General features: G+C 48.4%; 1 protein-coding gene and 1 non-coding gene across 2 annotated transcripts; one reads left to right on the top strand and one right to left on the bottom strand.

Moving 5' to 3' along the window:
* Window positions 1-1,323: 1,323 nt before the first annotated feature.
* LOC112480302 lies at window positions 1,324-1,442 on the bottom strand. The gene has a single exon (XR_003046548.1). It is a non-coding gene; the product is annotated as a 5S ribosomal RNA (ribosomal RNA).
* A 4,154-nt stretch (window positions 1,443-5,596) lies between these two features.
* THY1 (Thy-1 cell surface antigen) lies at window positions 5,597-10,343 on the top strand. Its single transcript, XM_006912617.3, has 4 exons — window positions 5,597-5,705; window positions 7,620-7,680; window positions 7,973-8,308; window positions 8,855-10,343. The coding sequence occupies exons 2-4, from the start codon at window positions 7,644-7,646 to the stop codon at window positions 8,965-8,967; spliced, it is 486 nt and encodes a 161-aa protein (XP_006912679.1). The 5' UTR covers window positions 5,597-5,705; window positions 7,620-7,643; the 3' UTR covers window positions 8,968-10,343.
* The last annotated feature ends 3,821 nt before the right edge of the window (window positions 10,344-14,164 follow it).

The following is a 14,164-nucleotide window of genomic DNA, read 5'->3' as shown; positions in this document are numbered from 1 at the left end:
TCTTTCTCCTAAATTCCCACAAGCAACATTTTCACCAATTGTTTCACCATTGTATAACAGAATCACACTTGATCCAGCTTCCATTGTCCTTACTACTTTTCCAGCCTCTCCTAACAGTTTGTTCACTATTCCTCCAGCCTGCACAAAAATCTCCTAGCTGCTTTTCATTCAAGCCTTCACTCACCATCCAGTTCCAAAGCCAATGCCACATGTTTAGGTTTTTAAGACAGCACCACACACCGAGGTACAAATTTATGTATCTGGTATCTACTGTTATATAACAAATCACCTAAAACAAAAGCTTAAAACAACCACCATATTATTAAGCTCATGGATTCTATGGGTCAGGAATTCAGACTTGTCTCTGTCCCACAATATCTGGGGCCAGCTTGAAAATTCAAAAAGCTAGGGGAACAACACAAACAGCTTGGGACTTAGATTATCTGAATTCTTCTTTATTTACATATCTGAAGACTGGGCTGAAATGACTCTGAAGACTAAGTTCACCTGGAACTGCACAAAGTGCCTATACAATGCTTCTCCCTGTGACTAAGGGCTTTCTTACAGCATAGAGACTTCAGGGTAGTCAGACATCTTACATGATGGCTCTAAGAGTGAGTGTTCCAGCAAATAAAGTCAAAGCTATATGGCTTTTTAAGGCCAAGTCTTTTTAGCATCAGTTCTGCAGTATTCTATTGGATGAAGCAGTCACAAGCCCATTGAGATTCAAGAAGGGACACAAATGAAATATTAAAGAATTTGCACTCAGGTTTTAGAATCACCATAGTAAGCTTATCTGGAATGGTTCATTTCTGCTCTGTTACATCAGTTGGGGTTACACATGCTTTTGTGACCCCCTGGCAGGTGAACTGGGGACTAGCTAATTTCAAATACTGGTTGATATAAACTGAAGCTCCTCAGTTTTCCATGTGGCTAGCTCAAACTTCCTCACATGGCAACTGAATTCCAAGAAGGCAAGTCCTAAAGTACAAACCCTTACCAAGCTTCTGCTTCCATCACATTTGCTGATAGCCCACTGGCAAAAGCAAGGCACATGGCCAAGCCCAGAATCGGTGTGGAAGGGCAGTCACATAAAGGGCACAGATACCAGGATTCATTAGAGACCATTAATGTAACAATCTACCATACCTGGCAAACTCCTATTCATCTTTAAAGACTCAGTTCATGCTTCACTTCCTCCATGTCCTCTCTAACAGACTGGGTCATCAATTGTGCCTCCTTTGGGCTCCCACAATACTCTATACACATCTTTACTTCTGCTCTTATCCTGCTGTTTTTTTGTTTTGGGGGGTTGGGGGGTTACGCCTACAGCACCTGGTCTTCCTAGGTAGTCTCCCATCCAAGTACTAACCAGGCCCAACCTTGCTTAGCTTCTGAGATCAGATGGGATCTGGCGTGTTCAGGGTGGCATGGCCATAGACAACCCTGTTGTTTTCTAATTATCTATATACCATTTCTGTCTCCCCCACTGGACAAGCCTCTGAAGGCAAAGATTATGTTCTATTGATCTTTGTATTCTCAAGGTCTAGCCCTATGCTAAGAACATTGTGCCTAGAACAATGATGTCTTTTAATTATTTGATTAATTAAACATCCATGAATAAAGTCCTTAAATGCTGAAAATTATATCTCCATTGGTGCTTTGTCCTCTCATCCTCAACCCTGCATTCTAAGAGATAACATTTATATTTGTCATACTCTATAACTACACATGAGGTTCTTCAGGGAGTGACCTCACTCAGGGAGCGACTTCACTCAGAGGTGACATTAGCTAGAGATTAGGGGAGGCACAGAGCATAGAGCAGTGGTTCCAAGATTTTTTAATTCCATAGACTAGTCACATTTCCAAAAAAAGTATAAGGATCCACAGAAGGTTATCAATTTTTTGCCTACTAAGAACATTAAAAACACACATACCATCTACCACCACCACTTCCAAACAGCAGAAAGGTATAACCTTAGAATGAAAGTATAGGCCTTCCCAAGGAAGGAGAGGTATGTGGCATAAGTCCTCAATTAGCCCAAAATTAAAACTCAATAGTGTGGGCTATCTTAACACCTGAAAAACTGGGAGGGCTTCAAGTGGCCTAACCAAAAGTTCTTCTCATCAACTGTTCTTATAATGGGGACTAGGCATAGTTCCTGTTTATCCCTTACTAGCAGGCTTCAGTTCCCTGCCAGCCCACAGAATTATTCAAACAAGCCCATCACATCTTCCCATGGGAAACAGGCCTGCCTTTTTGATACTACAAAGCCTGCCTCCCGCAACTCATAGTTGTCCATTCTGTTCTCAAGTGCAACTCCTATGTGGTCTTGCATGGCATGTGGTGTCTTCCTCTGAGCTGTCAGTGTATGTAACTAATAAACCACTGTTGATTTCATCTGTCCTGTGTCAAATATCATCTGTTCAGCCAAATTGAAAACTCTAGAATGGGAATCTCCCCTCATCAACAAAGTGAAGAGGAAGCAATCAGAACAAGGTAGCAATCTGATTTCTGTTCAGAGTATCCCACATTGTCCTTGTTTTTCTTATTTTACCATGGACCAGTGAATCCAGTCTAATAGGTATCTGAAGATCCACCCTGGGAGCAGTAGAAATCATGGTACAAAGAGTCAGGAGATCTGCAATCTAGCCTTTAACAAATCATTAGCTTTCTTGGGCCTCAGTTTCCAGCTCTAAAATGATAAGATGTTTTCTGCCACCTCAGTGATTCTATAAAGACAATCTGATAAAATCAGTGAATAAGAAGAGTAAATGGGTAGTAAGTATTTCTTTAGTCATCCTAAAGAAATGTGCATTTTTAGAGGAGTTTTTATCCCATGTGTCTCAACTGGGGATGGTGGGAGAAGAAAGATCTGTGGGACCAATAGGGCAGCCGCAGTTTGTTAGGAAATCTTGCCTTGGCTAGATGCTTCTAAACCCTTCCTGTTTGCAGCATTTTTATTCTATCCCATTAGTAAATGGGAGTTTTTAAATCTCCTCCCCTTCACCACCCTTGTTCCTAGAACATCTCTTTTGAGCCATTAACTCCATCCAGCTGGAGACCTTGCTTAAGCAGAAAAACAACTGCCACTCCCTCTAGAGCAAGAGGCCATGGGCCTTGGGCTAGCGCTGGTCTGTGGCCTGTAAGGAACCAGGCTGCACAGCAGGAAGTGAACAGCAGGCAAGCGAACAAAGCTTCATATGTATTAGTAGCCACTCCCCAGCACTAACATCACCACCTCAGCTTCACTTCAGATCATCAGGCATTAGATCCTCATAGGAGCACCAGTCTCTGGTGCCAAAAAGGTTGGGGACCGCTGCTCTAGAGTCCACACTCCCCTCCCTTCCTAAAGTGCTTGGGGACCCAGAAAGTAGGCCAGGTTCTCATACTCTTATCAAAATAGCATAGCTAGGCCTTCTACCTAGCAACACTCTGAGACTGGGCTATAGAGTAGGAAACAGAGCACAGGGTCTCAGCCAGCCAGTGTCCAGGTATCTCCTGTAATTAAAGGGTCTTTGGGTATACCCATGTCCTGTCAAAAAAAAAAAAAAGGGAACTCTCCAGTTCCTGTGTGTGTATGTGTGTGTGTGTGTGTGTGTAAGAGAGAGAGAGAGAGAGAGAGATACAGAGACAGAGCAGAGAGAGAGCTATGTGAGTTGTATCTCAGTAAAGTCATTATGAGACAGAGACAGAGACAGAGACAGAGACAGAGAAAGGAGGAGGATTAGGCTCCAAGCTAAAGCAACTGTGTTCCGATAAGATCAATCCCTGGACTTAGAATCAGAAAGCTGTTAAGCAGGAAAAAAATTTAAAAAATAAAAGTAAAAATAAAAACACTGCATGGAGTGACAGGGAGGAGGCCAGAGTGTCTGGAATGCAGGAAGATGAATGAGAAAGATGAGGTGGTGGTGGATGATGGCAGCCAGGGTCCAGGACATCCAGGGCCTCAAAAATTACCCTACAGAAAATGAGAAGCCCAGTTACCTGATCTGTGAAGAGGACAGTCTTACCAGACCAGTGTTCTGCAGTCCCCAGATTCTGGAGAGCTGTGAGAAGTGCAGACTCAGGCAGCTCTACTGCTAGACTAGGGAGATCCCAGGTGGGCAGGGCAACTGCATTTTTCATAAAGTACCCCAGAGCTTCTGTTGTTTACCAGAACGAATGGCCTCTGGACTTGACCACCCATGAGGCTCCTTCTTAAGTTAACAAGTTCCATCACTCTCAAGTGCTGGAAGCCATCTAATCTCCAAGGGTGGGAGAGGGAAGTCAATCTCGCACTTGCTAGCCCGCATTTGGCTTCCAATGGTAGCATTACAGTAATGGAAACTGCAGCAAAGCTGCCAGGGCTGACTTCTATGAGGAAATATGAGAATGGACAGGCAGACTGCAGGAAGGCAGCATCAGCCCACAGGATGTCCTGACCAGAATTCACACAGTGGCCATGAGAATGCAAATCAATCAAAAAAATCCATTGTTCAAAAAAGTTCACCTTACCTGTGGGTGAGAGAGACAAGTCATCAGTATTGGCAATAAAAAAAAAAAAAAAAACAAGAACTGGTGACATCAAGTTGACGGAGCTAGGACGTGTGCCCCAGGAAATTAAAAGCTTGGTCTCCTTTCTAGTTGGTCCCATCTACTCCTCAGTCCCACAGTTCCATAATTTCCCCTCCCTCTGGGCTGGGATACAGCAGTGGAGTGGCTCAGCACTGAAGACTTGGGAGTTCCACAGCCCAAGTAGACTGACCAGCTCTCCCACTTACTAGCTATGAAATGGGGTGGGAGTGAGATGGGATGAACCCAGCAGATTCTCTGAGAAAGGGGTTAACGTGAGCGCGAACAGCATGCCTAGCACAGTGTTTGGTAAAAAGCAGCACTCCTTCCCTTGTCTGAAGATGGAGCACACATAGTGTAGGGACTTGGAGTACAAGAAATCACGAAGCAAAACCTTCTAGCTGTCGGCGCTGAGAGGTGCCAGCCCAGGAACTGAGACGGAGTGCCCCAGAGCAGAAAGCCCTTGAAGGGCTGAGGAGTCTACAGAGGAGGGGGTGGGGCAGGGCTGGGGACCAGGAAAAACTGGGAGCAGTGCCTGCCTTGCTTCCAAAGGGCTGCTCCAATGTAAAAGAAGGAGCGGGGTGGGGACCTACCACCTTCCTTTGGAGAAAGCCTGGAAAATTCCAATTCCCAAACCTCTCACTGTGAGGGGCCTCCAGAGGAGATGAGCTCTAGCTGAAACGAGAACGAAGAAGCAAGCGCACTGCTCAAGGGGACTGTTGCGGGCCTCCATCCTCCACTCCTCATCCCTTGGTTTTCCCACAGGATTCGAAAGCCTTGGCCAGAAGAAAGGGTTAAATCCTTAAAAGGGGGGTAATCATTGCGGGGCTCTGGGAGGCAGCCCCTGAGCTGCCCCACCCTGATCCGCGGGTTCCCTGGCCAGGCTCATCAGCCAGAGTAAGGTCCCCCTTCTGCGGCATACTGCCACTCTTCCACACCAATACTGGCCACTGCCTCCTCCTCCAGCTATCCTATCTCGCTCCCCCTCAGCCTCTGATTGGCCGAGCCCCCACCCTCACCCCACCCCCAGGCCCTCCCGCTCCTCTCCCCCTCCCCCACCCCTGGTGAAAACTGCGGGCGCTGGGCAGGGTGCAGCAACTGGAGGCAGCGGCGCGCCTTGAGGCTACAGCAGCGGAGGACAGGAGCTCAGGTGGGAGTGGGAGCCACGGCGGGATCCAGGGAGAGGTTCCAGGTGCCCATGCAAGCCCTCCCAATCCGAGGCTTCGAGAAACGGTCTGAGGGCGCCCTGGGAAAGAGCCACGCAGTGCTTGGGGAGGGGTCAGCCCAGGCAGAGGCGGGAGCGGGTCTCAGTTGTCACAGGCCGGGGGCCTCGCTGCACCTCACCTTTTGAGGAGGGCGTCCAGGGCTTTCGTCTGCTGCGGGGATGGTTGCCTGGAGCTGGGGCAATGGAGGAGAACCGGGAGAAGGGGCGCCAAGGACAGCCTTGGGTTCCGCTCACCACCCAGACGTCCCCAGACCCAGCTTGCAAAGGTGGGGGGAGGGGCGTTGAAGTTGGGGCAGGGGGAGAACAGAGAATGGCAAGCTGATGAGCTGGGTGCGGGGCATTGAAGAATGGGAAACCGCAGTGCCGCGGGTGGAGACTGGGAGGAAGGCAGACAGACCGGGGAGGGGAGAACTGGAAAATGATGAGAGAGGGGGAAGGGGGACCTCAATAGAGAAAGGAGAAGATTGCAATACGGAAAAGGAATAAGGGTGGGGCTAGTCGAACAGGGGCTAAAGAGGGAGGGAGTGCAGAGCTTCTCTTGGTTCTGGTCTGCGAAGGCAAAGCACATAGGAGATGAAAACAGGCTGTGCCTCCCCTACCGCTCTCTAACCTTCCCTTTGGCTCTACATCCCCCTTCAGCTCTAGCCCCTTTTCCCTTTCTAGTTGTAGCAGCCACTTCCGTTTTAGATCCCAAACTCGCAGCACTCCTCTGTAATTCAGTGTCTGAGAATCAAAGCCAGAAACACATTTCACTGACCCCTCTTTCTTCTCCAATAGCAAGCCCAGGTCCCTCTAGGCAAGGGTCAGAGACAGTATTAATTGTAGCCGCAGTCTCAGTGGGACTCCAGACCGCTCTGCCACAGGACAACGCTGGGGACCCTGGACAGAGCAGAGGCCCACCATGCGCACCGGGGCTCACACTCACAGCTGCACGCCTGCAAGCACCACTGTAGGCTGTAGACAGGCTTGGTCAGCTCGCCAGGATGTTGGTCTAGCCTAGGCTGCAAAATAAAGACAGGGCAGAGAGCCCAAGCAGCAAGGCTACTGAAGCCAGACTGGAAAACTGCAGGCCCAGGAATCCTGTCCAGAGAGCTGGACATTTGGAAACATCTTGGTTTCTATGCAATCAGACAACATATTCAGTAAGAATATGTTCACTTTCCCTCACACTCCCGTAGCCTGTCCTATCTCAGAGCACCTTAGCCACACACACCCAACATCATCGCTAACCACAGTCACTAAGAGGATGGAAATTAGTTTGTGAACCACTTACTATGGAGCAAAGTGCCAGATGTTCGTCACGTTTTCTTAATGACATCACAGCTCTGTTGGTCTCTAAAGCTCAGATTCATTCATTCATTCAATATCTTTTCAGCATTTGTTATGTGCCAGGAACTGTTTGGACATTGGGGATTTTCCTCTGAACAAGAAATCCCCGAATGGGCAGTTTTTGTTTAATGAGTAGAGAGTTCTGTTATTACAAGATAAAAGAGTTCTGGAGATTGGTTATGCAACAATATAGATGAACTTAACACTACTGAACTGTACACTTAAAAATGGTTAAGATGATAAATTTTGTGTTACATGTACTTTACAATTACAAATAGGAAGTCCCTACCTTCCTGAAGGGAAAAGAAATTAGGTAAAGTTAAAGTCACTTACTCAAAGCGAGGGTACATTCCCCCTCCCCCTCTTGCTTTCCCTGAGGAGAAAAGAACAAGTAGCAGCAGTGTCACTTGCATAGAGAATGACTTAAATGTCTGCCATGGCCATATGGAAGAAAGTGTGGACACATCTGCCTCATCTCCTGGCTGATTCTCATCCTTTTCCTACCCTCAGATCCAGAACTGAGCTCTTGACACCATGAACCCTGCCATCGGTATCGCTCTCCTGCTAACAGGTACTGGGCAAGGGGCAGGGCTGGGATTCCAAGCACCCTGGCTTCCTTTCCTTCAGAGAAGCTAGCTTCCTCCTCACGACCTCAGAAGGTGGAGGCGACTAAGGGACCCAGGACTAGAGGGGATGAGGGAAGGAGGCTGGGGTCTGCAGCAGGGAGCTCTGGGGTGGGGAGAGGCACTCAGAGAACAGACCCTTGAACTCTCCCTGGCCAGGCCCTTCTCTACTGTTAATGTGGATGGAAGGCCCCCTGCTCTACAGGTCCCCCCAATTCAGAGAGGCACTGCTTGTGCCAGTCTTGCAGGTAGCCAGTGGGCAGAAGGTGACCAGCCTGACGGCCTGCCTCGTGGACCAGAGCCTTCGTCTGGACTGCCGCCATGAGAATACCACCACTATACCTATCCAGTACGAGTTCAGCCTGACCCGTGATTCAAAGAAGCACGTGCTTTTTGGCACCGTGGGGGTGCCTGAACACACATACCGCTCCCGGACCAACTTCACCAGCAAGTACAACATCAAGGTCCTCTACTTATCCAGCTTCACCACCAAGGACGAGGGAGTATACACATGCGAACTTCGCCTCTCTAGCCAGCACCCTACCTCCTACAACAAGACTGTTTCTGTGTTCAGAGGTGAGGCTAGCCTACAGCAAGTCCAAGTAAGCTGGGAGAGGCAGGCTGGGGAGAAATGGGCTGCCTAGGACAGCAAGCAGTCCCCTTGGCTGGGCCAGAGAGGAGAGGGGCCCTATAACCTCCCTCCCCTTCCCCCAACTGCTGCCTGTGCCCTGAGTAATCACTGCCTTCAGTGTAAATGGGGGGAAAGGCTAAGGGGACAGTCAGACAGGCAGAGTGGTGTAGCAGAGGCTTCCACCATGACTGCGGGCAAATCACTTGATCTCCCCAGCGCTCCTTCTCCTCACCTGGAAAACAGGGTTGTTGCCAGCTACCTCACCCACAGTTTTCTTGTGAGGATGCTTAGTAAAGATTTAATATGGTGTTTGTTCAAGGGCTCAGGAACCCGCAAATGGGAAAAATGGTTCTATTAGACCAAGTTGGCCCTGGTTCCAGCCAAGATATCATGGCGCCAGCTTCCCCATGTGCCCTTGCTCAGTGCTTGTGGCTGAGTCCTGGTCTTTCTTCATTCCTGCCCTACCCCTTTACCCCATTCTCTCTCCACAGATAAACTGGTCAAGTGTGGAGGCATAAGCCTGCTGACCCAGAACACCTCGTGGTTGCTGCTGCCCCTGCTCTCCCTGCCCCTCTTGCAAGCTATGGATTTCATCTCCCTGTGATTGGTTGGACCCACAAAAGACACAGGAAGCCACAAGGCCCGGTCCCGAGATCCTACTTCTCTTGAGTCGGCTGCCCCCCTCCTCCAATCCCTTATACATCTTGGGGGGAAATGGGGACCCCACCCCTCATAAGGAATTCCAGTGCTGCATGCCATTATCTACCCACTCCCCCACTGCCACCTCACATTCTCTCCTCACGCTACTGGCTTTTTGTCCTCTTTGTTCCAGAGCTGCTTCTGTCTGGTTTATTTAGGGCTTATCCATCCTTTTCTGTGGGAGTTTGTGAAAAAGGGAAGCCAGTATTGGGGACCTGATGGAGAGTGAGGGCATGTGAGGGGTTGTAAGATGGAGAAGTACCAGTTGCTGAGGGAGTCATCCTTGCCCACCGGGACTAGAAGCCTGGGAGAGACCATGATGAGGAGAGAGGTGGGGTATGTTTGGGTCTAGTGAGTCTCCAAGCAGGCAAGGAGGCACCCAAAGACCTTGGATGTGAGGGCACCACTAAGCAATTGTGGTCCATCACATGAGAGGAGTACTGAGCATCTCCAGAAGCATTCTCTGCCACAGCAAAAAAGCTGTCCTCTTACCACTGCAGAAGTCCCCTAGGGGCCTTGGGCCAGAGGCATGGTCCAGTGGAAATGCAGATTCTGCCTGGGGAACAGTGCTAATAGAGGGTTGGAGAAGCAAGGTAGAGGAAGGGTCCATCATACCTCCCTACCTGAGAATGCTAAAAATCGGAGCCTACTGTCCCTCACTGCCTCAACCAGCAGTTGAAAGGGCGGTAGAGTAGGAAAAGTCCCCTCCCTGGCTGTCCCAAGTTTCTAAGAGCTTCTGGAACTCCGGAGGCAGCAAGGCAGGCCAGAGGGAGCCCCAGAGCTGTGCAGTTTGGCTCAAGTGTTTCTTCAGGAGGCTTTTCCTTCCCTCCCAGTCAGTGCCACCCTAGCTGACTGGTGCCTGATCCTCAGACAGCCCCCTGCCCTACAGGCCTGACTTCTTGGGGATCTCTGAAGGACCTGAGGCAGGCCATGGAGTGAGACCCACGAGAGGACACACCTTGAGAGATGGCTTTTCCCAACATCCAGCTTCCCACCCAGCGGCTCTGCCCACATAGTTTATGGCATCTCAATGAGGAAAAAAAAAATGCACAATAAAACCAAGTCTCTGGAAACTGTCCTGACTCTGCTTTGCCCCTCCGTGTGTCCTCAGGCATGCCCTCCTCCACGCATCCGGGAAGTCCAGCCTGCCACCTCTTCCTCTTTGCCTTCATCGGCCCTTCTCCTCCCTGCCACCAGGGTGGACCACTGCATGCTGGGCTTCTCAGAATGACTTTAACATGACACATTTGCCCAAATAAATGAATGTTCCATCTCTGCTGACTCACCTGGTAGGAATGACAGACTCATCTGCCAACGTGTGGGCTGAGCCACATGGTCCTGGCTCCAGAATATGTTAACAATCACTAAGGTGTAGAGTCTTCTTTTTCTTCTCAGATTTGGTTGTTCTCAGAAATGTCTGCTTGAGTTGACATCTGCTGTGGAGAGGGCAAGTGCTGGGGCAGGGAAGGAAGCAGGGAAGGGGCACAGTGGGAGCGACCCGCATCATCAAAGTGTAAGGACAACATCTCTTCTTAAATCCAATATGGCCAAATAAAAGTCTAGGGGTGGGGAGATGCACTGAGGCCCATCTCTGTCTGTCTCCCCTAAAGGGCAATTAGTAGACTGATGAGCATCAGGGCTCATCCTGGCATTGGGGGCTGGAACAGGATCACAAGGTGGTTCCAGGTTCCAGTTGCCAGCCAAGTGAGGCAGCCCCCAGACATCCTCTGCTTTGCCAGGAAATTTGGCAGTGGGCAGGGGGATGGCAACTATCCAGAGGCTGATTCATTTGGTATTTAGCACTGGATAAGAGGATTCTTTCTGAGCATTTGCTTAAAGGCCCAGGATCTAAATTCATGCCACCAGCTTCCAACCCTCCTGACAGCTCCCAGCAATGCCCCTGTAGTAGCCCCTGTAGTGACCATACCCAAAAAGGGCAAGAGAGGTCCACAGGAGGAGATAGCTGCCTGTGGCACCTACCATGATGCCCACCCATCCCCATGTTGGCTGACAGTCATTCAACATGGTGCAGCTACCATGGAGTCTCCAGAGGTAGGAATGTCAATGGACACAGGCCCCTCTTGTTCTGCCTTGCTTTGAGCCTCCAGCACTGTGCCAAGAAAATGAGAAGAGACTGTGGGGGCAGGGAGTTCAAATGTCACTCTTAGGGTAGTAAGAGGTAAAGCTGGAAGGTTTTTCTGGAAGGAATTGGGAAGCTAAGTGAAAATACCATAAGACCCTGGTACCTGTGCAATGCCTCATATATGGTCTTTGTCATACCCTGGCACTGTTTACCTGAAGAGTTGAGCAGCCATATTCTACAAGGATTCTGGAGAGACAGTATTGCTCTCTGCAGCCATGCTTAGGGGAGAAGAACCTGAGGCCTGCAGTGGGTAGGGTTAACTTATGAAGCCACAGAGGCCATCAGAGGACCAAAGACTGTAGGAAGACAGGAAAGGAGAAGGGAACAGGCCTGGGACTGAGAAGGGGCCCTACGACTTAGTCAGATCCATCAGGCCTCACAACATAAGCCGAATCAGAAAGACCATGCTGTGGACTTGGGCTGCTGCGGGCTTTCAGAGGTAGGCACAACTGCCACCAGTTCCTCTCTGGTCATGTTGGGAGGTCTTGTGAAAGCTGTGGGATGTCTGCAGTGACTTGGCTAATTATAAAGAGGGCTAGGGCAAGCCCTCTGGTTCCCACACACATGCCCCAGACCCCAACTCATCAATCTACTCCCCACCTCTCCTCACCTCTCTCCCGTGTCCCCTCAGCCATCTCATTCCCCACATTAGGGCATGGAATTCTTGTTCAATAGCAACAGAAGCTCCTCTCCATACCCCCATTTTTGATTAGATCGTCCACCAAGACAGGAATACCTGTAGGGAGCACAGTGGGAGGGTCTCACAGACTTCAAGGGACTCCCTCAGGATGAAGAGGGGATCACCATGAGGAGACCCTGGGACTCTCACCAACCAACCAGTAAATTTGCCAGGTGTCCAGGGACCTGTGACATGCGTCCTCCAGCCTCTTCAACATGACTTTTACTTCTCCATGTTTGCAGTTTTCATGTTGTAAAGGGCGTATTTGTCTTTACATATGAAAGAAGCAAATCCCAAATTAAGAATAAATCATTTCCTCATCTACTGTTGAAGAAATCTTAGGGCTGGAGTCCTTTGGAGTACTGGCAAAGTGTGAGAGTCATCAGCTCTTTTCTGCTCAACCCAGTCGTAACTTCAGGACAAAGGTGGGTTTGCCTTCCTGCCCAGAGCTCTCAGCCCCAAATATCCACCCACCCCTAAGGGGGGATCATGTCCTTTGAAGACTGCCTGGAAGAAGGAAAACCTGGGGACAGGTGACAGTATGGAAGTGGACACATGGTGTAGAAGGCAGCTCCCTTGCAGCAAGATAAGCCTATGTAGTAAGTTCTGCCCAATGAGACATAAGCACAAAATGACGTGTGTAATTTCTACAAAGTGCTCTTAAAGGGAGAATATATGCCTTTTTCTCCCTTTCACTTTCATAGTGGCTGGAATGTGGAGTTGATGGCTGGAATTAGAGTAGCCATCTTGGACTATGAGATAGAAGCATTATGTTATAAATGACAAAGCACAAGATAGCAGCCTGGATTCCTAGTGATGGTAGAGCTGTCAGAGCAGCTGTGAAATACTGTGTTTGAGCTACTGTTATTTGGAGTTTTCTGCACTCACAACTAAACCTAAATGTACTTTAAAAAAAACAGAAGCTATTATTTAACACTATTGAACTGTACACTTAACAATGGTTAGGATGGTAAATTTTATGGGTTTTTTTTACCAGAATAATGATAATTTTTTTAAAAAGACAAAAGTCAAATTCATAGAGACAAAGTATAATGGTGGTTGCCAGGGACTACAGGCATGAGGGAATGGGGAGTTATTATTTAATGGGTACAGAGTTTCAGTTTTGCAAGATGAAAAGAATTCTGGAGATTGATGGTGGTGGTGGTGGCACAATAATGTGAGTGTACTTTTAATGCCACCAAACAGTACATTTAGAAATGGTAAATTTTATGTTATGTGTATTTTACCAGTTTTTGGTTGTTCTTTTTTTTTTTTAAGGGAAGCAGCCAAGGCACAGGGGAATTTTTTGGAGTGCTTACACAAGTGCATACATTGCTCAAAATTCATCAACTATACACTTAAAATGGGTAAATTTCATCAAATGTAAATTTTACCTCAATAAAGTGTTATAGAAATATATATGTAGGGTTCTTTGCCACGCTAAAGGGTTTCCCAGAGGAAGAGTCATGAGTACAAGTTAGCACTAAAAGCAGGCTCTACTATTTTGTAAGCTAATTACAAAAAAAAAAATTATTTTATTTCTTCTATATCGTGAAAAGCTTGGGAAGGAATAGCAACCATTGTGTATTCACTCTAGGGACAGGTCTTAGCTCCTCTCTTGGCCAACTCACAACTTGGCTGCTATGACAGCTCTCAGAGCACATGGGCCCATCATCAGAGTCCCTGATCTAGTAGATATTAATTCAAACATTTACTATGTGCACACTCAGCTTCCAGTCAAAATGGCAGAGTAGGCAAACACTGTGCTCTCCTCCTCCTACAACCACCTCAAAATTACAACTAAACTATAGAACACCGTCATTGAGAACTACCTTAAGTCTAGCTGAACAGAAGTCCTATAACTAAGGATATAGAAGAAGCCTTGGGAAGACTGGTAGCAGGGTGGAGACACAGAATAAGCTGATTCCACACCCACATGAGGCAGTTAAAAATCAGGAGGTGTATATCAGCTGTGGAGGTCACCCCTGAGAAGTGTGGGATCCCAGCCCCACATCAGGTTCCCCAGCCCAAGGTTCCAGTGACAAGAAGAGAAGTCCCCATAACTTCTGGCTGTGAAAGCCAGCAGAGATTGTGGCTGAGTGAGACAGAGGGCAGCTAAAGTCCCAGGCACTCTTCTTAAAGGCCCATGCATGGACTTTTCACCACTCTAAGTTCCAGCACTAGGACAGCAACTCGAAAGGTGCCAGCAACATACAGGGAGAAACAAAATTGTTTAGCTTTGAGGCAAGAGCTGGAGAAGCAACTTTCTCCCAGACAGAA

This window comes from Pteropus alecto, unplaced genomic scaffold, assembly GCF_000325575.1.
Source record: "Pteropus alecto unplaced genomic scaffold, ASM32557v1 scaffold215, whole genome shotgun sequence".
NCBI classification, from domain to species: domain Eukaryota; kingdom Metazoa; phylum Chordata; class Mammalia; order Chiroptera; family Pteropodidae; genus Pteropus; species Pteropus alecto.
This window is presented reverse-complemented; position numbering and strand designations above follow the sequence as displayed.